Here is a 25,226-nt window from a genome sequence, read left to right as displayed (position 1 = left end):
CGTGGAGCACTGGGTGTTATGCACAAACAATGAATCATGGAACACTACATCAAAAACTAACGATGTAATGTATGGTGATTAACATAACAATAAAAAAGTAAAAAAAAAAAAAGAAGACAACAGTGTCCGTGGGATTAAAGTCATCAGCTGGTGGAATGAAGGATGTTCATTACCTAGTGGAAATGCCTGAAGAAGGCTTAGACAGGTTGAAAGGAATGGCTTGTTTGATGGCACCTGAGCTCAGAAACACCAAGGCCAGAGAGATCATCTGTAGGGACAGTAGAAAATGCATTTCTTTTAAAGCATGGAGAGTTATAGTTCTACACGACCTGAGGATTCAACACTTAGACAGATTCTCTTAAGTTATGAGAGCCTATACTTCTGGCCAATTTTGTCCCAGAATTCATCACAAACAGAAGGTACTAACTCAAGAACTGAGTGGAAGTTCAAATGCAAGAAGGATTAGAATATTATAAAATTATATAAAGAAGTTAAACCAGAGGATACCTATTAAAAACAGCAGCATGGCTCCTCCAAAGAAGCAGATTCCAGAAAGAATGGGAGGAGCCCAGCATAAGCTCTCTGGGGATGGGAGTCCCTGGAAGAGACTTACTCTGTAAGACTCTGTGAACAACCAGCAAATGAGCCCCAAAACACAACGGAATGGAAGAGAACAGAGAATAAACGGGAAGAAAGTCATGGCCCAGCAAGAGAAGTACGTCGAAGATCAGAGCCTGTGCGGCCATCTCCAGGATGATCTGGTCGTGAAACCCTTCCAAAGAGAGGTCGTCCAACCCAAATTCACGGCTTGGGCCACACACTGACACGGTGAGGTCCCTGGTACCCCAATCAAGTTCCACCTGCAATGACCTTCTTCCCTTCTCATGGGAGAGTCGGGCTTAGCATTGAACTTGGGACTTCGACTTCCTCTCCAGGTGATTAAAACTTGATTACAACTTGAGGGTACACGAAATAGAGTCCCATACTTCTGTTTTCGGTGGTGAGAAACAAAGCCAAAGAGAGCCCCAGTCACCTCACCTGCTGAGTCCTACTTGGGAAATGGACCCACTGGCCATGTCAACAGGACTCTGCCTTGGAAAGTCCAGAGGGAATGAAACATGGCTCGCTGGGTGGCTGTTGAAGGAAGCGCTGACCTTGACCTCCTGCGACCCTCCGGACTGAGGCGTGAGGTGGACACGGATGGCCGAGCTCTGAGAGGTCATCGTGCTCCGAGGCTCTCCTGGCAGCGAATCGTAATGAGGAGTGACCCTCGCCCAGAGCCCCAGAGGCTGCCCCGGGTCTCTGCACAGACATGAGTGGAGCCAGTCCTCTCCTTATCACCATGTTAGGAGGACAGCAAAGGCACAGAGGATCTTACACGTGCCCACAGCGCATGGCCAGCAGGTGGCCCCGCCAGCTTTGAACCCAGGCATCTGAAGGGCTTGGGCTGGTAAATCCTGGTCCCTTGAACTCCCCGCCCCCAGCTGTCTGCCCTGCTCACGGGCTCTCCAGGGCCTCCCTCGGGGAGGAGGAGGAGGAGGCAGAGGCCCTGGAGCTGAGGAAGTGGACCCAGCTGGACCAGCAGGGGCCTCTTGCAGGTTCCAGGCTTCTCTCGCAAGTCCAGGCCCTTTCCTGGCAGACAGGAGGGCTGAGACCAGGATGGCAGCCAAAGGGAGCCCTGCTGGGCACAAGTTTCCAGGGGAAGCCGGAAGGCACAGAATCTCTCCAGGGTCCGCCAAGTCCTGTCCTGCCCCCGGTGGGACAGGGAGGAGGCATCTGTGCACTCAGGGCCTCCCCCAGCCTGGAAAACTGAAGCTGAGCCCACAGGAGGGGGCGGGGCATCTTGTGGGAGGAGGAAGCCACCCATGGGGCCGCCTCGGACAACTCCATCCCCATCCAAACCGGGTCCACACCAGCGGATTGGCAAAAGGAGAGAGTGAAAGGCCCGAGGGTTTCTATCATCCCTACTGCCTCTCTGCTGGTTCTCTGGGTGTTGCTCTGTGCTCCTCATTTCCTGGTCAGATTGGGAGGCCAAGATGCATGGGGGTGGTGGGGGGAGGGAGAGCAGATCTCCCAGCCCGCGCTGTGTTTCCTCCTCTCCCCGGGCAGAGTGGCCAGTGCCAGGGACTCGGGCAGGGTCACCTGGGTCCAGCCTCTGGGATTTCTACACCTGACAGTCCCCCTGCGAGTCTGACCACTTGATGCTTGCCGCACAGTCAAGCACCAGCTGGGGCGGAATCAGCAAGGAGCACCAGCTCAGCTCTGAGGACTCCCTGCTGACTGTTGTGTGTGCAATTCCTTCCCCGTGTTCTTAAGAGTCCGTTTTTTCAAGCATATGAGTAATATATAAAATGATATCACCATCAACAGGTTAATGGAAATTTCCAGGACTCTGGTTCCCTGGGGGCAGGAAAGCCAGTGAGCTTAATCCTGTTTAAACTGCAGGGCCAGAGCCCAGGTGGGCTGGTGGGGAGGCTGTGCGTCCGAGGGCAAAGCCCGGGAGGGTGGAGATCAGGTATTTTATGCAGGAAAAGCGGCCCAAGAGCCGAAGCGGCTGCCCATCTGCCTCGTGGAGGAGCCCCGGGCCGTGCTTCGGGCCTTACCTGTCACTGAAGACCTTCAGAGGAGCGGGCAGAGCAGAGGGGCCTGAGGAAGGTGCTGGGGACCTGTGGGACCCTGGGAGTGTGTGCAGCCTGGTGACCGGGTCCTTCAGTCCCGTCCCCTCCTTGAGCCTCTCTGCCCCGGCTGCAGGGGGCGGGTGTGTCTGGCTCTCGTGGCCATGTTCCCCGTGGCCCTTGTGGAGCTGGGTGTCTGCCCTTGTCTGTGCGGAGCGGAGGGCTGTCGGGAGAGGGGGCTGGACCCTTGTCCTTGTCCCCAGGGAGTATGTCAGCATGTCAGCCGTTCCAATGGCCTCGGCCTGCTCTTGGGCTGCAGGGAGGACAGCGGGGTTGTGTCTGAATGTGGGCACGTCTCAGCAGGTCTGTTATCCGTGCGCATGTGTACTTATGTGTGTGTGGGGGGGTCGTGCTTAGCAAACACATCCCCTTGAGCTGAGCGCCAGGTGACTCTTCTGATCAGCCCAGGAAACTGTCTTTGTGCGCCCCCTAAGTTTATGGCCCTGGGCACTGTGCCCCGTGGCACACAGGGCCCCCGGCCATCCTGGGTCTGCTGTGCCCCCCTACCCCTCCCACTCTGCCCAAAGATATTTCAAAGGGATCTGCCTGCACAGGGGACAGAGCCCCAGATCTCCGTGGCCGGGAGCACTCCCAGGTCACCACTGATCAGCAGGTGCCTGCCCTGCCCACGGGATGCTCTGTGCTGGCTGAACCCCTTCACGGCCCCCCCCGCCGCCCTGTGTGGGTGCTTCCTGGGCGCCTGGCCTGCTCTAAGCCCAGGATATTAATGGCAGGCCCATGACTTATGCCCACGCAGAGAGGCTATCATCGTGCCCGCTTGGCCGAGGAGGACGTGGAAGCACAGAGAAGCGGAGGGAGGAGAAAATGCTCAGGGCCACAGGGTGCCTACACGAGGGAGCTGGGGTTGCAGCCCAGCAGTCTGGCCCCGAGGGGGCTCTCCACCACCCGTCCCTTCTGTGTGGACCCTTGGAGCCACGTCAGGGGCGGGGAGAGCTCATCCAGGTCATGTCTTTACCTCGGATCAGTCTGGCACCTGGGCCGAGGCCACAATAGAAGCACCCAGAACCAAAAAAGACCTCTGCCTGAGGCCTCCTGTTCACCGCCTTCCCAGGCGCGCGAGCCTCAGCGCACTCCCAGACCCCGTTGTCAGCCCAGAGCTTCCCGACCTGGGCCTCTCTGATCACTGGAGCTCCCAGAGCCGCAGGGGGGCCTTTCCCCGCCCGCATCCCCCGAGTGTCGGGCTTTCTGGCACCTGAAAGAACCCACCAAAGTGAGAGTGTTTCCTAGACGCCACGTCCGTCTCCGGTAACTTACAGGCCGAAGAGAACAGGCATCTGACAGACGCCCTGAGAAGAACGAGGAGGAAGCCCGGGGAAGCTGTCTGCACCCCAGTCCCCCACCCGACACCTGGCCGGACGGCGCCGCGGGCTGTCAGGAGGCGGCAGAACGGGGGTGCTGGGGCCCCGAGGCCCACCCTCCACAGGCGTGTGTTGGCAGACAGCACAGTGGGTGCTTAAGGCTCAACCTGAGCTCAGCACAGGGGTCCCTCCCCATGCAGGCCACCGCTCCCACGTCACCCTCACCTGGACCCACCGGAACTGAATTCGGCAAAAGTAAAATCAGGGTTCGCACCATCACTTCCCACCCCAAGCGTGGCGGGTGCTATTCTCATCCCCCACAGGACAGAGAGCTGCCTCTCCACCCCCACGGGTCAGACCCCAGGACCCTGCCCTAATCCCTGGGCCCCAGCTCCTGCCCCCACCTCCTCCAGGTCTCAGCCCCTGCCCAGTGTGCTCAGAAAGAGGCCTGACCTCAGGTCACAGCGGGGATTCCAGCCCCTGGAAGCGGGCCTGAGCCAGGAGGGCTCCCCTCCTGCCCAGCCCTGCTGTGCGCTGTCCCTTCTGACCAGGCGGGTGGGGACTCCCCATCCTCAAGTCCTCCTCTGCCTGCCACAAGCAGCAAGGTGTCTGCACTCATCCAGGCCCAGGCCCGGCTGTTTACCCTGTGTCCCTGCGTGGCCTGACCCTGCCGACTGCTGGTCACCTCCCTGACCCTGAACATTCCACTAACTGCCCTCGTGACTGAGCCCAGGCCGACAAACAGTCCCGACACCCGGAGGAGTCTGACGGAGGCTCTGTCCGTTTAACTGATTCTGTCTCCAGGGGACCAACTGCCCGATGATGCTGATTGGCTGAGCGGCATGGCCCAGCTGACCAACTGGTCACCAGCTGCCTGTGGGAGGGACAGACCCTCGGAGCCTGGGGGGCCCGAGAGATGGGGGCGGGACAGGAGCGAGGGGAGGCTGGGCGGGAATGCCTGGGGGCTGGCCACAAGCTCTTTGAGTCACTTTCTTATTGATGTCCCTTTTTTGTTTTTTAACAGTTTTATTGAGATATAGCTCACATACCATACCATTCACTCATTTAAATGTACACTGGTTTTTAGTATATTCAGAGTCATATATCCATCGCTACAAGTTAACCTTAGGATATTTTTATCACCCCAAAGAGAAACTTTGTACTCATTAGCAGTCATTCACCACCATCCCCCAGTCCTAGACAACTACTAATCTAGTTTTCTCTAGAGATTTGCCAATTTGGACATTTCATATCAATGGGATGATACAATATGTGTTTTTTGTAACAAGCTTCTTTCACTTAGTATGTTTTCAAAGTCCGTCCTTATTAAATCATGTATCAAAACTTCATTCCTGGGGTACCTAAGTGGCTCAGTCGATTAAGCATCAGACTCAGGTCATGATCTCAGCGTCATGAGATGGAGCCCCGCATGGGGCTAGTGCTGGGCATGGAACCTGCTTGAGACTCTCTCTCTCCCTCTCCATCTGCCCCTTCTCCCTGCTCACCTGCACTCTCATTCTCTCTCTCTCTCTCTCTCTCTCAACAACTTCATTCCTTTATTGCTGAAAAATATTCTATTGTACATAGAAACCACATGGTATTCACCCATTCATCAATGACAGAATTTGAATTATTTCTACTTTTTGCCTATTATGAATAAAATTGCTGTGAACATTTGTGCTAAGTGTTTGCATGGATATAGGTTTTCCTTTCTCTTGAGTATATACTTAGGAGTGGAATTTCTGGGTCAAAGTATTCAACCTTTTGAGGAGCCACCAGACTTTTTTTTTTTTTTTAAAGTGCATGCACCATTTTAAATTCTCACCAGCAAGGTGTGTATGAGGATTCCACTTATTGCCCAAGCTGATGCTTGCTGTCGCCTGTCTGCTCGACAGATCCTTAGTGGGATGGTATCTCATTCATCCCAGTGAAGTGGTGTCTCATTGTGCTTTTGATTTGCATTTCCCTAACGACTAATGGTGTTGAACAGCTTTTCATGTGCTATTGGCCTTTCTAGATCATCTTTGGAGAAATGCCTATTCAAATCTTTTGCTCATATTTTAGCTGTTTTTTGTCTTTTTGTTGAGTTGTAAGAGTCCTTTATATATTCTAGATGAAAGTCTTTTATCAGAAAAAAAGTCTCATCAAATATATAATTTGCAAATATTTGCCTCCATTCTGTGAGCTGTCTTTGCACTCTCTTCATGGTGTTCTTTGAAGTGCAAAATTTTATCTTTTTTTTGAAGATTTTAAAAATTATTTGACACAGAGAGAGAGACAGCAAGAGAGGGAACACAAGCAGAGGAGTGGGAGAGGGAGAAGCAGGCCCCCCCCGCAGAGCAGGGAGCCCGATGCGGGGCTCGATCCCAGGACCCCGGGACCACGACCCAACCTGAAGGCAGACGCTTAACGACTGAGCCACCCAGGTGCCCCTAAAATTTTAAATTTTAAATTTTAAATTTTGATGAAGTCCACTCTGCTAAGGAGCAGGTCCTCTGAAACCACACGTCCCCCAGAGATCCTCCCAAGGCCGCAGGGTGGGGGGCCCCACGTGAGAATAATCCTGCCCCTCGCTGGCTGCTGGTACTGACGGGAGGGGCATCTCTCAGGGTCTCTGGGCTGGAATTTAAGGTTAGGGCCCTGCTGCAACCATGCTGTCATCCTCGTTGCCCAGGAAGTGCCACCACGGTGACCACCTGTCCTGGTGTGCTTGGACACAGAAGCCCCGGGTCCCAGGGGCTACGGGGGCGTGGCCTAGTGGCTCTCACCCCGCCCACCTCCTCCGCAGGATCACCCTTGAATCCTCCCCGCTGAGGGGCGGCAGGGGTGCCGGCTGCCTCCCTGGAGGCCGGCAGCAAAGGCCTGCCCGGGGTGCGGGGGACAAAAGTGCAGGTCCCTGGTCGAGAGATGGGACAGACGGCACAGTGCAATTCACACTCCACCGCGCGCCAGGATCAGGCGGAGGTTCAACTTCACCGCACCCACAAGTGTACAAAAGCCCTGGTCCCTCCCTTAGTTTCTCCTGGGAGCAGACCCCAAGAAGTCCTGTGCTCATAAGTCCTGCACCCAGGCTCTGCTTCTAGGATCCTACACAGGACATTGGGGGTGGGGGAAGCCAATGCAGGAAAGTTACTATGTTAAGCTGGAGCTATGGGAAGGTGGTGCCATTGAGGCTCAGGAAGAAAGGGCTCAAGAAGAACAGAGAGGTTGACCCAGGGCACCCTGTCCAGGGGTGAAGGGTCAAAGGAGGATGAGAGACACAGTAACCGTGGGGAGAAGGGTTGGGACGGAGTGGTGGGCCCTGAGATCAGATGGGATTGGGCTGAAACTATTCAGAATTTGTGACTGTCATCTCAAGAAATTTGCCTATGAATGGAAGAGGGACTGGAAAGTGGGTAGAGAAGGATAATGGCCAGAAATAACCTCCTAAACAGAGAACACAACCAGAGAGAGAGAGAAATCCAACACTTCCCAGGCAATCCTGAAGATTCCTTTTGGACTCTGGGCCTCTTCCTAAGTGTTTATGTAATTTTAAGGTTGTGCGTGTTTTAGTGTTTTTACCGTAATAATTCTGATTCAGTTTGTGTTTTTATTCATTCACTTAACAAGTATTTGTTGAGTACCCACCGTGTGCCTTACACATTTCTAAACCCCGAGGAACAACTTTGAAAAGGCAGATGAAATCCCTGCCCCCTGGAACTTACATCTGGGGGTGGGGTGGGGGGACAGAAACAGATAAATACAGAGAGTGATATTGAGGGAGGGGTTGCTGAGATTGAAAACATTTTGATAGTAGAGGAAGGGGAGACGTCTTGTGAGCAGCCTTACATCTACCAGCCACTGTCAGCTGAGTGGAAAGGGAAGGGTTAATATGAACCCCAAAACGAATGTATTTGCAGGGAAGTAGAAAAGGAGGAACTCATTTACACTGGGCTTGATACAACCACTTTGCTTTTTTGTTTGTTTTTAATATTTTTTAAAATTTATTTGACAGACACAGCGAGAAAAGGAACGCAAGCAGGGGGAGTGGGAGAGGGAAAAGCAGGCTTCCCACCGAGCAGGGAGCCGGATGCAGGGCTCGATCCCAGGACCCTGGGATCATGACCTGAGCCGAAGGCAGATGCTTAATGACTGAGCCACCCAGGCGCCCCGGTACAACCACTTTGGAAGAGAGTTCGGCCTCATCCGATGACGTTGAGCATGTAACTTTGACCCTGCAATTCCACCACTTGATAAAACTTTGCACCCCTGTCCCAGAGGACAGGCAACTCTTGTTCAAAGGAGCAAAGCTAAAAACAATCCAAATGTACATGAACAGAAGAATGGAGAAACAAATCATTGTAGAGCCCCTGCAGTGGAACACTCCACAGAGGAAAAACGTGCAAAGTAGCTCTCTTTGCTTTAGTATGCAAGAAAGTCATACACATGGTAGAGCAGCAGAGTCGGGAAGAACAACACAGTGTAAAGAGACACGCAAAACTCTCCAGTGCATTCTTTGCAAATATACAAAGAATTATCATCAAACTACAAAGAAAGGCAATCAATTGAGAACCACCATTCTGGATATTGGTTTCCAAGGACGTGGCTGGGGGTGAGCGCCCTGGGGCCGGTTTCTGGAGCCGAGGGATGGTCACACCGAGGGAGATTCTGTGATTAGTTCTCTTTCTGCCTCATGGATATAATTTATATGTTCTTTCCAGTTTGGCTACTGCATTTCATTTTTCAAGATGGAGTAAAAGACCTACACATGGAAACCTTAGTTTCAGTAAAATTTATGAAAGTCTGGGCCACAGTGTTCAATCTTCCTCTGGACAGACTTCCTGCTAAAAACTGATTTGGGAAAAGCTTACCTCATTCAAGAATATGTAAGATAAAAACTGGAGAGAAGGACAACAACAAGAACAAGAACAACAAACTATGAAAGAATTGGGAAGAAAAGAAAAGGCAAAGCAAGGTCTACTAAGAACATGCACCAGAATGTTAGAGCGAAGGCAACTATGACCCAGATTGTTGCCACCAATTACCATGCAGCCCTGGTGAGATCTAACAGCTCCCGGAACAGAAGGGGAGACAGCAGGGCGCCTCGAACTAGAGCTGGCTGAGCAGGGGGCATGGGGAGAGGGAGGGCATGGGACAGAAAATCTTTGCAGCTCAGCTCAAAGAGGAGAAAATGGCTTTCTGAGGAGGCAGGCAATGGGGACACGTCAGGGAGGAGGTTTCCCCAAAATAAAACCTCTTTGAAGTTATTTGTTCGACCTCTGTGAATAAATAAGTTTGATTTAAAAAAAAAAAAAGCCCCAGAAAATAATAGAAAAGAGCCCCTTTCTTGGCCATCAGCCAGTGCTGACCCAGAAAGCCTGTCCCCTGCGGGAGTCTCAGGCCTCTGCTGGCAAAGTGCCGGGTCCCTTCCCGGACAACCCCACCAACATCAAGGTCTTCCATAAATAGAGCCCCTCCTACCTGCCGCAGTGTGTCCTCCTCAGGCTGGTCCCACCGCTGGCCGCCAAGGACCTGGAAACATCTGGGCTCCCTCAGCCAAGCCCCTACCCAAATTCCCCAACTTAAGCTGCTGAGACTCGGTTTCTTGTGCTTCCTGTTGCTGCCACACGGATCCCCAGGTCCAGAACCCCAGGCTGTAGCACCTCACCTGTCCTTGTCTGAGCCCCTGCAGCCTGACTACTCACCTGGAGGCTCTCGTCCTCTGTGTTCCTGCTCATGGCATCTGCACACCTGGGCTAGCAACCTGTTCTCCTGGAACCTCAAGATATTTTTTTTCTCATGCAAACCTGGGATGTATAATTGACTTCACTGTGGACAGATGGGGGTGAGGTGGGGAGAGAGAACCAGGAGCTAGAAGTGGGGAAGAGGAGTCGCTGAGGCGCCCCTCTGAGACTGGGAGTTGGGCTGCGGAAAGCAGAGGCAATTCCCAGAATCAAGTAACTCCAAGGGGGGCAGGGAGGTCATGAGGGTCCCTTGGTGGCCCCTACCTTCCTACCAGGAGGGGAGCTAGGATTGGCCAGGAGGGCACAGAAGGGAATAAAAGGCTAGTTGCGCAGCAATCAAGCTAGAAATTCATAACAGAAAGATAATGAGAAGGTCTCCAAAACGCTTGCGAACGAAACCACACATTCTAAATAATCTAGGCATCAAAAAGGAAATCTCAGGGGAAATTTCAAAAATAGAGGAAAACGAATAAAATGTCTTGCCATCTGTTCTCCTACATTTAGAACAACCTTGAATGACTTCATGGGCAAAGTGACCCACTTCGTGAAACCCATTTTTTGTGTGTGCGGAGTTATGGGTGTCGATGTAATACATGTACGTAGGTGTGTATCTAATCGGCAGTTACGTAATCCTCAGAGTGGCTAGAACTCACCCACGTCAGCAACAGCTCCAGGGGTGCGTCAGAGACATGTTCCCCTAAGTACCACAAGATGGCAGCACATGCACACAGCATTTAAAGCTCTTTCGCCCCTATCTTATCTTGCAATTAAACGGTCCCCCCAACACCCCCGCCCTCTGGAAAACCCTACACTTAAAGGTTTACAGTGAAGCATATTTTTATGATAATGTGTTGAAAATGCATGAAGAATTTCTTTAGGTAGATACATAGATTCAAAGGATGACCATAGCTCACGCAGTTAGACTTCTTCACCTTTTGGTGAAGTATATCTTGCACCCGAAGCCAGAAATTAACAATATTTGATAAAAGGATTTATTAAACACAGGTTTCCTGCTTGGGCTCATGGCTTGAGACTGGCTGTGCTGGACACTTTCCCTGCATCTCATTTGTTGAGAATTTAGCCACATGCTAGGCATATTGGCAATGTCTTACATGCATTATGCTTTAAACTTTACTGCAGCCGTTTGGAGTGGTGAGTATCAATAGCCTAGTTTTACTGGCGGGAAAAGAAAGGACTGGAGTCATTAGTAACTTTGGTTAGGATGCAGAGCTAGGAAAGCCTGAGGTGCGCTCTGAAAGCAGCCCGCCTGCCTCCCGACGCTCCCCAGTACACGAGGACGCTCATTCTGAGCTTTTACTGATTGATGATCCCTGAAGCCTATACGAACACTCTAACTGAAGGGGTCTTTCTCCTTTCATCAAGAATATTTTGCATTGATATGATCATTGATATGTTCATTCTAACACCGCCTGAGGATAACCCTTAGTTTGGAATAGCGGGAATAGTAACTAGCAACTTATTGTCAAAATTTCACGGGGTGCCTGGTTAAGTGTCTGACTCATGATCTCAGCTCAGGTCTTGGTCCTAGGGTTATGAGTTCAAGTCCCACGTTGGGCTCCACACTGGGCATGAAGCCTATCTAAAAAGGAAAAAAAGCTTCATAACATTACATGGGTGCCTGAAAGGTTTTTCTTTTTTCTACTTCAGTTATTGTAGGACTAAAATTACAACACCCTAAGTGCCATCAGTCGGCAAAAGACTCATGGGAGTGGCAGATCTCAGGTAAGCATGGACAGCTGATTTTGAGTGGCCCACATCCAGACGCATGGCTACTTTGGTGCTGGGCAGGGGCAGGTGAGGTGGCTGGACATGAATGGTTAGACCTTTTCTTTAAACTCTGGAAAATTGAGAAATTGGCCTTTCTTAATTCCTATTTATGACCGTGGGTCCAGGGGATCAAGATTGTCGACAACAGGTAGTACTTAAGTCATAGGATGGTGAATGGTTGAAAAGACAGGCAGGCAGGTAGGAGGGAGACAGGTGAGGTCCGTTGGATGGACACATACCTCACTTGCACAGAGAGAACATCCCTGGGGAATTGGGCCTCCCTGCGGCCACTCCAGCCTAGCAGGTCATATTCACTCGCCTGACTCAGACACTCGGGCACCAGGCACAGTTGGGGGAAGGGAACAAGATTCAGTTCAGGATAAAGTCTATAGGGAATCAGAAGTCCCTGTCTTTTTACTATTATTATTGAAAATGCCAGATCCATCTAATGCCCAGCATTGGGATTATAGTTAACAGTACTGTGTTATATACTTGAATGTTGCTGGGAAACTAGATCTTCTATGTTCTCACCACAAGAAAGAAATAGAATTATGGGACATGATGAAGGTGGTAGTTTACACTATGCTGGTAATCATTTGGGGATATTTAAGTGTATCCATTCAACATGTTGTATACCTAAAACTCACACAGTGTTAGATGTAGATTATATCTCAATTTAAAAAAGAAAAGAAGGAAAATGACAAATCCTCTCAGAACATATTTGGCCTAGGGGTTTCCCCTAGAACTAATGTCTCTGATTTTTACTATGCATGCTTTTGGCATATGTGACTTACATAAGTTACATAAGGCCTTCATGTTAACCCTGTAGGTTGGGCATTATCTCTTTCTTCAAATCAGGAAAATGTGGTAGCAGGTAACTTTCCTCGGTGGTCTACATGGGAGAAAAATGAATTTAGCTAAGTGGAAGTCTTTAGAAGGAGAGTAAAATATTATCTAGGAGAATCAGGGATGAAGTGCAGAGAAAGCTCTCGGATTTGGGGCCAGCCCTGGCCAGGGGTGACTGTGGTGGAAGCCAGGTAGACGTGCCCCCTTCCAGCACGTTGTGTTGTGTGGGTGCAGATACAGACATGGAGGTGAAGGGCATGGAGTCAGAAGGGTGTGATGAAGCAAGCCAGGGCAGGGCCTTGCCGGCTCAGGTGAGGAAGAGACTCCAACAACTGACCATCTAATTAAAGCTAGGCGAGACAGGAGGGGGGGCTGTAGTTGAAGATGAATCAATGCACGGGTGGTCTGGTTGAGGGGAGGGCACTCAAGGGGGTGAGCAGTGATAGGAGAGGGATGCATGACATTTCAGTTCTGAGGGGGTGTCAACAGTGGGCAGACCAGGTCTAGAGGCTGACCATGGGAATGAATGGCTGAGCAGGTAAGATCATTCGTGGGGAACTGAAAGCCCTTATGTTGGAAATAGTATTTAGAGATATTGATATTTCCAAGGATCATGACTGGAGAGTGTTAAAGAAAGTGACAGGGAGCCAGGAAGTGGTGTCTTCAAGGAAGAGAGGCATCTACCCAGGCTTTGTGGTAGGAAGGAGGGAGAATGTCCCAGGAAAACAGCAATGAGTGTCAAGGAAGACACCCATTCACCTTCGGGCCCACAGATACACAAAAATTCTAGAAAAGACCCAAACCTTGAAAGAGCAGAAGGGAAGGTGAGTTTTCCCTCAGATCTGCACAGCCTGATATGGCAGCCGCCAGCCCCACATGGCTAGAGAGCACTTTGAGGAACTGAATATTTAATTAAATTTCATTCCAATTAAGCTAAAAATTGAAGCACTGTAAATTATTTTTTCTGTTAAACAAACTTTAATGTTTTGGTAGGACTAAATGTCACTTTAACCATCAAAAAACCAAATCAAAATATACCCTATGTGTCAAATACACACTGGACTTCAGACAGTATGAAAAAAAGATGTAAAATATCTCTTTAATATTTTTATACTTTTTGCTTGGTGGAATATACTGGGCTACATAAAATATGTTTTTGCACGTTAGATCTATTGTATCCAATAAAATGTATTATTAAAATTAATTTTACCTGCTTTTTTATGATTGAAGTATAATCGACATACAATGTTATATTAGTTTTACCTGCTTTTTTTCCCATTATCTTAATGTGATGACTAGAAAATTTAGAATTACATATGTGGCTCACATTACATTTCTGTTGGGCAGTGCTGGCTTAGAGAACGATGATGAAAGGGACAGCTACAGAAGAGATGGAAGACGCAGGGCACTTAGCTGACACCTGACCAAATGTTCCAGAAGGCATGGTGGAAAGGCTTCAGGGGTTGGCAGGGGATGCCAGAAAGGGTCAGAAAGGCCAATGCATAGGTCACATGAGGACGGGTGTCTCGGGACTGAGGGATCTCCAGGGAGTCCTGAGATACTTGTGGCTCCAGGAGAAAGCAGACTTCAAGGTCAAAAAGAGGTAAGGCCCGATTTTCTCAAGGTAGATACGGATGGTGAGGCTGTGACTTTGGAGGTAAGGGGGTGACCCAGTTCTAGTTAGGGACTCCCATTCACTCTGTCAAAGGAGGCAGGGAAAACAGAAATATTTTGAAGGAAGCATCTAACAGGATTTGTTCATGGATTGGATATGAGGCATGGAAGTGTAAGAGGTGTCAAGAGTGAATGTAGATTCAGCCTAAGCAAGTGAGAGAATGGAGTTACCTTCTATCGAAAAGGGGAGACTGCAAGTAGAATGTTGGGGGTGGTAGTGGACATCATGACTTCACATGGGGGTATGTGAGGTTTGAGGGCCCTGTTGGACCTCCAAGTAGAAATCTTGAAGGGGCAATTGGCTATAGGGGTCTGCAGTTCACAGGAGAGATGAAGCTAGAGATATAAATCCGATGGTTTTGCACCTAGATTGTAGTTAAAGCTCTGGGATGTGAATCCTGAGATCAAAGAATTCTAAATCAATCCAGTCATCTCCCTATAGCTTGCTGAATAACCATGATAAAAATAACTCCCAATTCATTTTGTAGGGTGGCTTTTTTTTTTTTTTTACAGATGTAACTTCCATTGACATTTGGCCCAGTCCAATAATGCCCCAAACACAGACCAGCTGATAGAAAGTACAAGGTCCAGAAGCCAGATTGGTATTTCCACATTTTATAACATAGAGAATCTATAGCTTCTCATCAAGAAATTTCTATGCTCTGCTTGCCCTGCTCACAAGTTGCTCTTGCCTCCTTGCAAACATTTCCCTACACACTTGGAATTTTGTTACAAAAAATAAAATACTGGGTAAGAATTTTTTGGGTTGAACCAGCCACATCACCCTAACTGAGGAAAGCCATTCCCTTCCATGTTAGGCCAACTGGTAAACAAGCAATCCTCCTGTCTAGACCCTCAGCATAGAGGTTCCCACGCAGGAATTAACCAACAGCATACACTGAGAAACAAAAACAAAATTTAGAAACAAGGAAGTTGCATCAGATAAATCTGTCTTCCCTTTTGCAGTTCCTTGGCTACCTAAAACAAAACACCAATCAACTCTTGTTTATCACCATCTAACCCTGAGTTGGTTCCGCATTCCCCTTCCTTCCCTCAGAGCCCCCACACTTCCCATGCAGCCAACACTACAGATGCCTCTTGATTTGGACATAACTGGGAAGGCATTTAAAAGTGGTTCCCAAACCAAAGGGAGGATAAAGAACCCCAGAAGTCAGGAGCTGGAAGCTGGTTATTTTAATGAACTGATTTCACTGATAAGGAGCCAGAAAGGTGAACTGACTTGCTCAAGTTTAGAACTGGTCAGTTTCTCAAAACAGAGGAGCATAGGGGAAGGGAGGGAAAAATAAAAGAAGATGAAATCAGAGAGGGAGACAAACCGTAAGAGACTCTTAATCATAGGAAACAAACTGAGGGTTGCTGGAGGGGAGGAGGGTGGGAGGGTGGGGTAACGGGGTGATGGATAATTAGGAGGGCACGTGATGTGATGAGCACCGGGTATTTTATAAGACTGATGCATCACTGAACTCTACCTCTGAAACTAATAATACACTCTATGTTAATTTAATTTAAATTAAAAAAAGAACTGGTTGGTTTCTGCCTTCTCTTAACTTTTTGTTACAGAAAATTTTAAATGTACACAAAACGGAATAGTACAGTAAGGGACGCCTGGGTGGCTCAGTTGGTTAAGCATCTGCCTTCGGCTCAGGTCATGATCCCAGGGTCCTGGGATCAGCCCCACATCTGGTTCCTTGCTCAGCCCCTCCCTCTGCCCTCTCATGCTCTTCCTCTCTCTCTCTCTAACAAATTAAAAAAAAGAATAGTATAATGAACTCATAGATACTCATCACTCAGCTACAGTTATCAGCATTCAGGCAGTGTTGTTTTATCTATGCCCCTTTCTATTTGTACTGGATTATTTCAAAGCAAATCCAAGATACATCATTTCTCTTGTACACTTTAGCATGCTTCTTGAACTCATATAAGAATATTTAAAAAAATTAAAACCTGGGCACCTGGGTAGCTCAGTTGGTTGAGCGACTGACTCTTGATTTTGGGTGGGGTCATGATCTCAGTGTCATGGGCTCAAGCCCTGCATTGGGCTCTGCCTTTAGTGCAGAGTCTGCTTGAGATTCTCTCTCCCTGTCCCTTGCCCCTCCCCTGGCTCATGCTCTCTCTCAAATAAATAAATAAATAAATAAATAAAATCTTTACAAAAAAATTTAAAACCCCATACCATTAAACCTTCAATAAAATTAATGATGATTCCTTTAATACCATCTAATACCTGTCCATATTCATTTCCCCACTTATCTCAGAGGTGTCTTAATAGTTGGGTTGTTTGAATCAGGATTATAAAGGTCCACATGTTGCGTTTGGTTGTATGTCTCTTACGTCTCTTTTGGTCTACAGCAGTCTTATCTCTCTTTTGGTTTTAATGCCACTGATTTCTTAGAGAGAGTGAATCAATGGTCTTCTAGAATGTTCTGTGTTCTGGGTTTGGCTTTTTAATTTCCTGTGGTGTCATCCATGTCCCACGGTGATCTCCATCCCCTGTATTTCCTGTACACTGGAAGTCAGGTGTAGGTGCTGGCTCAAATTCAGATTCAGCTTTTGAGGCAAGAAGAATCGAGAGGAGGCAAACTGAGAATGCTGTGGCTACCCATTAGGAGCCATATAATAGCTCCTGGTTACCTCTGGTGGTGCTAAGACCATTCAGTAGGTGCAGGGGGCACTGGCCTGATTCCTCCATGATAAAGCTCCCCATCAACTTTCACACTGTGATTCCAGCATCTCATGATGATCACTGTCTGCATTCATTGTTTCATGGTGCTTGAGGTTGATGAGTTTTCTGATTCTATCATTCTTTTTGCTTCTATTAGTTGGAATTCTTCTGTAAAGGAAGACTTCCTTAGCAACTAATAGGTTTTCCTGAAATACAGCCGCTCTAGTAAAGGTAGGATAAATGCTTGATTCTGTCCATTTATTTATCAATTGTCAGAGAACTGGGTTGTGCTCTTGAAACTTCTAACGCTGACAAATGCATGGCTCTCTGTTGTTTCATTTTGTTCTCATATCATTATGATGTTTCAGTCCATTGTAGACACTATCCATTTTTGTGCTAGAACCGTTCAGTCTTAGACAAGTGAAAGTTCCTTCAGATTGGCTCTGTGTTCCTTTGACTTCATTCCATTAGCTTTTGACACCTTCCTTGCTTTTGGCATAGTGAGATGCCCATGCATGTCTCCTTCATGCCCTGCCCTAGACCTGTTAACACCATTTTCTGCTGGTCTAGAGGGACCTGTGTGACATTCCACTGCCTCTCTTGATATCCCCTATTCCTTTGGGCTGGGCTGGCCTTTCCTCTGGCTAACAGTCATGGTCATTAGATACCGGTCTTAGACACCTCTACGCTTGGCAAGATACCTTGAGAGTTATACTCTGTGACTTTGTATGGCTTGTTTCTTTTTAAGCTTTGGAAACCCTTTGTATGCCCAGATCTCATGCTTTGCTCGCTTTTTGTTTTGCTTTTGGTTTTAACATGGCTGCTTCATAACCACATAGTCAGAAACAGAGAGGAAGGGGAAGAAATCAGAACATTCTGGAGGTTCAGGGCAGCCCTTGGAAGAATCCAGTTTCAATTCAGGCATTCCTTTATCCCCTCCTCTCCAAACACCAGTGCCCTTGGCCCAGGGTGGATAAGCTCAGTTGAGGCAGGTTCCGGAATGGCCATTTTGACATCCAACAAGCAAAGAGCAAATTTCCACCTATTATCCACTTCTGACTCTTCATTTCTGAGGATCAGAGATGAAGGACAGAGAGCAGAAGGAGGAGCAGGAGAAGACTGAAGCTCAGAGCTGGAGGTGAGGCTCAGGGATGTGGGGAAATCAGGGAGGATGAGGAAGAGAGGGGAGGCCATGGAGGGCAGGCTGAGGCCTGACGGTGGAGTAAAATTACCCAGTGCCCACATACCGGCTAAAAGTTCAGTTGAACAAGCTGCAAGCCCAGTGCTTTGTTTATTTAGCATGACAAAGAGGTTGTAAAACAATTTTTTCCTGAGATTACTCAGGATGCTGATTATATCCTTTGTCATTTGCATATCAAAATATCCATACTTCCAAATGGGATCAGACCATCACCTGCCCTGTTCAGTGTAACTGAGGATGCCGTGACCAGCTCCCCATGGAGGGGTGGCCGGCTCAGCACGGAAGGATGCGTAGAGCTCGGAGTTAGGCAGAGGGTGTGCAGCTGTGGCCCCTGACTGCCCGGAGCCCAGGACTGGGGCATTCCAGTTGTGAGTCAGCCCAGGCGTGGATTATCGGTGAGGCCTGCAGTGGAGATGTGCATGTTGCCATCAGACCCTCTAGAAAGCATCTGGTCCCAGACTGGTAAGTTCCTTTCTCACTCCCTCCCACTGCCTTCCAATAGCCCTCACCCAGCTTTGGAGGGAAGCCCAGAACTTATAATGCCATGGGTGAATTGGCTAGATGATGGGGTCAGAACAAGCCAATGAGTGTTTGCAAAAAACATTCATTAAATTTTAATATTAGCTTTAAAAGTCATTTCATTGAGGAAGGTCCTTGGCGACCATCCCATCTCATGATGAGCAAGGGGGCCCTCACTACCCCTAACACAGCTCAACTTTAAACTGTTCTGATAGTGAAGGCCTCTTAAAATACACATGAAATGTAGGGGCGCATGGGCGGTCCAGTTGGTTAAGCGTCTGCCTTCAGCTCAGGTCGTGGTCCCAGGGTCCTGGCATCAAGCCCCATGTTGGGCTCCAGGGAGCCTGCTTCTCCCTCTCCCTTTGCTGCTCCCCCTGCTTGTGCTCTCTCTCTGTGTCAAATAAATAAATAAATCTTTAAAAAAAATACAGATGAAATGTGTTTACTCTGTGGTGCCTGTCACCTTGTAGGAAGTCAATAAAGGTTTGTAGAATAACTGAATGAATGGATGAACAATGTCTTTTCTTGGTAGAAGCAGTTACTGGCGACAGTCCTCCTTGTGTGTCAGGACAGTGTCCCTAGATACATCTCCCCATCACCCCTTCTGTGTTTTAGGAAAGTCCAAACAGTACTGCTTCTCCCACCCACATGGCTTCCAAGTACCTGAAACTTAGTCTCGGGGGTTTGGACAAAAGAGACACAGAGAAATGGGCTGTCCCCTCCTTCCCTTGTTGCTCTCCCCAGAGCTTGCTCCTGGCCTTCACGCCCTGGGGTGACATCACCGCTCCAATGGAGATCTGTCCTCATGCCGAGAGCCATCCTCCCTGTTCCTGGGAGGGGAAGCCTATCCTTCCTGGTTCCAGAGCCCGGAGTGGCCTAGGGGGTCCCAGGCTGACTCTGCACCTCCCTCAGAGCAGAAGGCAACTGAGGCAACATCACCCAGCTCCCCTCTTCTTGCTCTTCACTTCTTCCAGCGTGGTGGCCTGCCCCCTCCCCACGGTCCACTCCCCAAGGGCAATATCCTCACCCCCAATCTGAGTCCGTGTCCTAAGCTGGCCCTTGTGAGAAGCTGCCTCCCTGAAGCAACAAAGACCACATGCTAAGCTGCCTTTTTAAATGATGCTGAAAAGGCCACCCAAGATGTTGAATTCTTCCCAAGATGGACAATACAGTGGGGAAAAGCAGAGTTTAAGCAACATATACCACACACTTAAGTTTAGAGCAGGGTCTGCACTAGCCTTCCCACATCAGTATTCTCTCTCAGGGATTCTTGTGGACTTTATTTTTTTAGATTTTTGCTTATCTATCTTCTAAATTTCCTTAAAGTAATAAAGTTGCAAATTGAAAGATATTTTTAGAAGAAAGAACGTGAGACTGTACCACATCCATCCCAGGGTATATGCTTGGAAGTATTTTTCTGATAAAGTCTGGAAAGAAGCCCTGATCCAAGGCTGATCCAGGTCCTCTGGGACCCACTCTAGGCATTCGGGGTCATGGGCGACCTGGTATGACCCCGTCTTCAGGGGACAGACCTGAAGTGCTATACTTTGGCCATTTTTATTTGTCTAAGTATCTGTTGGGACTAAATTGCATCCTTTCAAAATTCACCTGGGGAAGCCATAACCCCCAGCGTGATGGTGTTTGCAGATGGGACTGTCACTGAGGTAGTTAGGTTTAGATTAGCTCATGAGGGTGGGACCCTCTGATGGGATTATTACCTTTATCAGAAAAGGAAGAGAGAAAGATTGCTCTCTTTCCCAAGTGTGTCCACTGAGGAAAAGGCTGAGGACACAGCCAGGCAGCCTTCACCAGGAACAGGCCATGCTGACACCTTGATCTTGGACTTCCAGTCTCCAGAACTGTGAGACATCAATTTGTATTGTTTAAACCACCATCCAGCCTGTGGTGTGTTGTTAGAGCAGCCCGAGCAGAGTTAAGACAAAGAGCACATAAATCAAAAAAGTACAAATCCATGTGCTAAGTGCCATGGGTGTGGTAATAAAGTCCAGAAAGTTCTGGATAAGCCCCTCCTCATCTGCAGGCCGCTCTGGGTCCTGAAGGTGCAGGGGAGATGCCCAGAAATGGGGTGTAGATACAGAGTGGAACGGGGAAGGAGCTTGTGTAGGTAGGGCTTTGATCGTTCTTGGCACCAGCTACGCTGTGGGCGGCACGTGCACAATGCGGCTGGACAAAGAGGTTGGTTTAGCTTAAGGGTACTGGTCTGGGTTAAATAGGGATGAGAATAATTCAAGGCGATTGTTCTTAGAGGGTGAAGAAGGGACACCCCTCCCGCCCCCGAGCCCTTTTTCCCAGGGCATGCTGGCCCCAGGTATGGTCTGCACCAGCAGGGATGGAGTCTGAGTAGCAACATGGCCTGATGCTCACCCTTGGGGTTCTCTCTGGTGGGACATCCCCAGGAATCCCCAGGAGCCATCAGCAGATAACACAGTGATTTCTAACAACCAGGCACCTATCTCGCACTGGGTGAGGTGTAACACGCATATCTCTAACCCCCACCCTACTCCACCAGCTTGGGACTATTGCCCCATTTTTCAGATAAGAAGACTGGGGCTCAGATAGATTCACACAGATGGAACCAGGATTCCAGTGCATTCCATATTGCAGATGTTGAGCCTCATGAGGGGGTCACTGGTGCTCACTGCTGAGGCATAGTGCCAGCATTGACTTGGTAAAAGAGATCCTGTGGGTGTCTCTGGATTATGTGAAATCATGAGCACTCCCCACACCCCAAAGAGTATCCCACAGGGAAACTGAGGACTCGACACCGGGAGCTGGGATGTTCAGCCCTGCCCATACTCGACTTACTCCACCACGGGATGCATCACAAGCACCACACAGGGGGGTCACTGCTTCTGCAGTTTTGGCATCACCAGCCTCTGGCTTCCTTATTTCTTAATGTTTCCCAAACTTAAAAAATACTTGCAAGATGTGCAAACACTCTGGGGACTCCTCTTGAGCCAAAGGCATCGCCCCCTAAACCTAGTCAGTACGTTGATAGAGTTGTTGGGTCCAGACTCCAAACACTTTTGAGACAACCATGAAATGCCTTCAGAAGGGAAGATGGTGATCACCCTGCTCAGCTGACGCTCCCCTGAAATGGGTAAGTGAGTCCTTGCTGATGCCCCAAGACAGGAGAGGGTTGAGTCACAGTACACAAATCCTGTACTTCCAGCAGAGCCCTTAAAACATGGCTGGAGCCTGGACTCCTCTCTCTCCACCCCCACCTCCTCCAAGCACCAAGCCTGGAATACCTTCATCACGCTGCCTCCCCAAACCTTGGCCCGTCCCTCTTAGAATAGCTTTGCTGAAAGCCAATGGAGACAGACCCCCAGTTCCATCTTGAATAGAGACACTTGACACAAGGAACTGCGTTGCTGAAGATTGCTTATGAGTTGGTTCTTAGAAACTTAGATTCCATTTACCCATTGTGCAATGGGTCCAAGCCAGTGGAGAGTCCCAGGCTAGCTCACCTGGGGTTCAGATGAGCGGGCTGAACTGCGGTACACATACTGTTAGTCTGAGTTTCTCATCACGGGACACGAAGAGACAAAAGGCCATACCAGACAAAATGCTGTCAATTCATTTCTTCTCTCTTTGACAGGCTCTTACACCATCCTCTACACCCTTTATCTGTTTCCCTTGGCTCTTGTCCCCCACACCATCTTGGACACCTGTATTCTGGAAGGCAAGACAAGGCCCAAATATCCTGTGCTCCAAAACACTCTGCCTGCCCTCCTTGCTGATGAGAACACTCCCCAGCACCTGCAACCGGAAATTGACCCACACTCAGGTACAGGACTGATTGGATGCAAATCCACCTATAGCTGTGTTTCCAAGAAAAAGACTATACAAGAAATGGTTTTTTAAGTTAACTCTATTTCTGTATTCCTGATTCCTTTGTTCCTTTATTATTTATTCCTTGATTATTGATTTCTGGATTCCCCAGAATTTCTGAAATGCTGTTGACCAGAATTTCTGCAGGTGGAGGGTAGGAATGTCTCCCTAAGCTTTCATCTGCAGAGCCTGTATAACCTCTCCAACATCCTACCTTTGGCTCCAGAATACCATCATACACACTACGGAAACCTTGACCTGACGTTTTTGCATTTTTGAAATAGGCCTATGACTCCATTAAACTCCTATATGTTGGAATTTTTGACTGTAACAAAATGCAAAGGAACTTTCCTGGCTTGCACACTCACCTGTGTGTGTGTGTGTGTGTGTGTGTGTGTGTGTGTGTGTGTAGCAGGGACACTGTGGTGGGCAGATCTCCATGGTAATGACTCTGATCTTTTCCTGATCATCCTGCTCAGTTCCAGACCAATATAACCAACAGCCGATGGGACTTTCCCCTTGGGTGTTCCCAGACACTTCAGACCAGCCAGGCCCGAAGGGGAAGTCACTCCATGCCATCCGGGCAGCACACGGCTGCGGCATCCAGCCAGGTGCCCGAGCTAGAAACCTCGGAGTCGGGGTCACCACCCTTTCCCCCTCATGGTGCCCCCACACGGAATCCAGCAGCTCCTGCCGCTCCATGGCTTCCCGCCTGCCCCGCACCCCTTCTGCCATGCTGGTGACAAGGTCAAGGGCTGCATGACCTCCCTCTGGACTAACCAGCAGTCTCATCTTCTCTGGACAATGGCAGTAATAACCGTACCTGTCTTCCTGGGTGGTTATGAAGAACAAAAGCTTACAAACACGAAGCAACGATCTCCTCTCTCCTCGACTAAATAGCCACCCATTTGGTAACGTTTCTTGGATGCGTGTGTCATCATTTCCAGAGCACTGCTTGGTGCTCACGCCACAGACGGAGTAGATGTTTCCTGGGCACTCAAAGGGTCGATGGTCTAATGAAAAGTAACAGGGGCGAGTGTCCCGGGCGCTGAGGCAGAGGTACGTGTGGGGACCGTGGGACGGACATACAAGGGAGGAAGGAAGTGGCCGATTCAATCCAAGGGGACGGAGAAGGAGTTCATGGAGGCGAGTTGGGGACCTAACGGGTCACAGCCATCAAACAGTCAACAGCTCAGTCTTGCATGCAGAAGCCCACCCACTGCTGCCCACACATCCTCCAACAAGCAAGGGGGTCAGCTCCTGACCTGCCAACCCCGGGCCAGTCTCTGATTCAGTCTGACCTACTCCACGTCCAACTGGAAGAGTAAATCTATTGTCTGGAGTCCACATCTGCTCATTGACATCTCTGTTGACTTTACAGTGGCTTGTTTGTATGTTAGGTGACTTTTTATTGTGGACTAATATTTGGCTTACCTTCCTTTAAAGGACTTCTCAGGGGCTGGATGAGTGGTTCCTTCCAAACTGAATTTGCATTTGCTTCTTCAGGGGCTCCAGGAACAACCAACAAGAAGCATTTGAAAATCATTTCTGGGTCTTGGTTTTTTCTGATCATGTGCTGGTGGAAATTCAAACCTGGAACCTGTGTGAGGATGGACCTATGATCCGAGCAGAGGTCTAAGAAACACTGATAGTCATTTGCTGGTAGCAAACTTTTTTTCTAGATCACCCTTCCACTCAAACTGCAGTGTTTCAGCGCTCCTGGCCATTTGGAGGGTCTCTGTTCCGTTCCCTCACCTTGCATGGGCCACAGACACGACCTGCTGTCCCCCTACGTGGCCTTTGAAATCCAGTCTCTAGTTTTCTGGAATAGCAAACTCTTCAGGGTAGCTGTGGTCTCAATTTTGGTTTTGTGTTTCGTGGATTTTTCTTGTTTTCTCAAGAGTTTGCTTATTATTTTAAATAAATATCTGCTTTGTGGTGAGAAAACCAAACCAAACCAAACCTTGATCTTGGACTTTCAGCCACCAGAACAGAAAAAACAAATCTGTTGTTTAAGGTCCCTGGTCCGTGGGGCTTCGCTGGGATGGCGTTAGGGAACCAATACAGCACCCATCCAACTTCAACAATGAGGAACATTCTGCCATTCTTGTCTCGTGTCACCACAATCCCAGATCCACTTTTTATTTTTGGCCGGATTATTATCTTAAAGCACATCCACGGCAGAATATCATTTTACCTATAATGACATTGTTACCTAATAGGCGAGGACTTTTTAGACACAGCCCCGGTATTCACATGGCTTTTGACTTAGAATCCCATTGCTAGTTACTGGTCCTAGGTACACTTGCGCGTGTGCTATGCTGGGCCTCTGGGGAGGGAATGGCTTCCCTGTGACAGCCTGTTGACGAGGTCCCCTCCAGCTCTGGCCACCTTCTAGAGGCCAGGCTTCTGCGGCTCCCAGGGTTGCCCTGTTCCCTCACCAGCCAAGGGCCCTGGACTGGAGATGGGCAACCTGCCCCCAACCCCATTTCCGTGCAGCAGTGGGTCTCCAGTGTTGTACAATCTCCCTACTTCTCTGGGGGCTTGTTCGGTAGCCCTTCCCACTCCGCCTCAAGGGGAGGAAATGGGACACAATGATCCTGGCATCTCACCTGCTCACACTCCCTCTCCCTTTTTCCCCATCTTGGGTGGTTTGGAGGTGCTTTCTCTTCTTTCCTTTTCTTGCTGGGAAGGGCACGCCCCTTCTCCCCCTCTGCCTTCTCACCCCCTTGCCTAAGATGATTTGTGAGGCAAAGAAAAATACCTAGTTTTATAATTGCAAACTCTTTTCCTATTACAAATTTTGTACACTTGAGTTTTCTGTGGTATGTGAATATTGTTTTTTCAAAAAAAAACAGAAAAAAAGAAAATTCAGGTAAAACACAAACTTTAGAATTCAGTATAATTTCATATTCTATAGAAAAATTCTATATATCAAGCCTA

At 48.9% G+C, this 25,226-nt stretch overlaps 1 protein-coding gene across 1 annotated transcript in view; it reads right to left on the bottom strand.

Annotated features, from left to right (window-relative positions):
• The window catches only part of LOC148163582 (uncharacterized), a 47,510-nt gene that overhangs the window by 11,399 nt on the left and 10,885 nt on the right, over nt 1–25,226 (bottom strand). Inside the window, exons 3-5 of the mRNA XM_088026709.1 lie at nt 23,718–23,899; nt 2,604–2,928; nt 1,039–1,240 (exon numbers count right to left, since the gene is read on the bottom strand). Of these exons, the coding sequence (XP_087882835.1) occupies nt 1,078–1,240; nt 2,604–2,928; nt 23,718–23,899 (670 nt within the window). The 3' untranslated portion in view covers nt 1,039–1,077. The remainder of the gene's footprint in view (nt 1–1,038; nt 1,241–2,603; nt 2,929–23,717; nt 23,900–25,226) is intronic.

Source organism: Eumetopias jubatus, unplaced genomic scaffold (assembly GCF_037043125.1).
Source record: "Eumetopias jubatus isolate StellerSeaLion01/CBP00866 unplaced genomic scaffold, mEumJub1_p1.0 scaffold_9, whole genome shotgun sequence".
Taxonomy (NCBI): Eukaryota; Metazoa; Chordata; class Mammalia; order Carnivora; family Otariidae; genus Eumetopias; species Eumetopias jubatus.
Note: the sequence above shows the minus strand (reverse complement) of the source record. Positions and strands in the feature narration are given on the sequence as shown.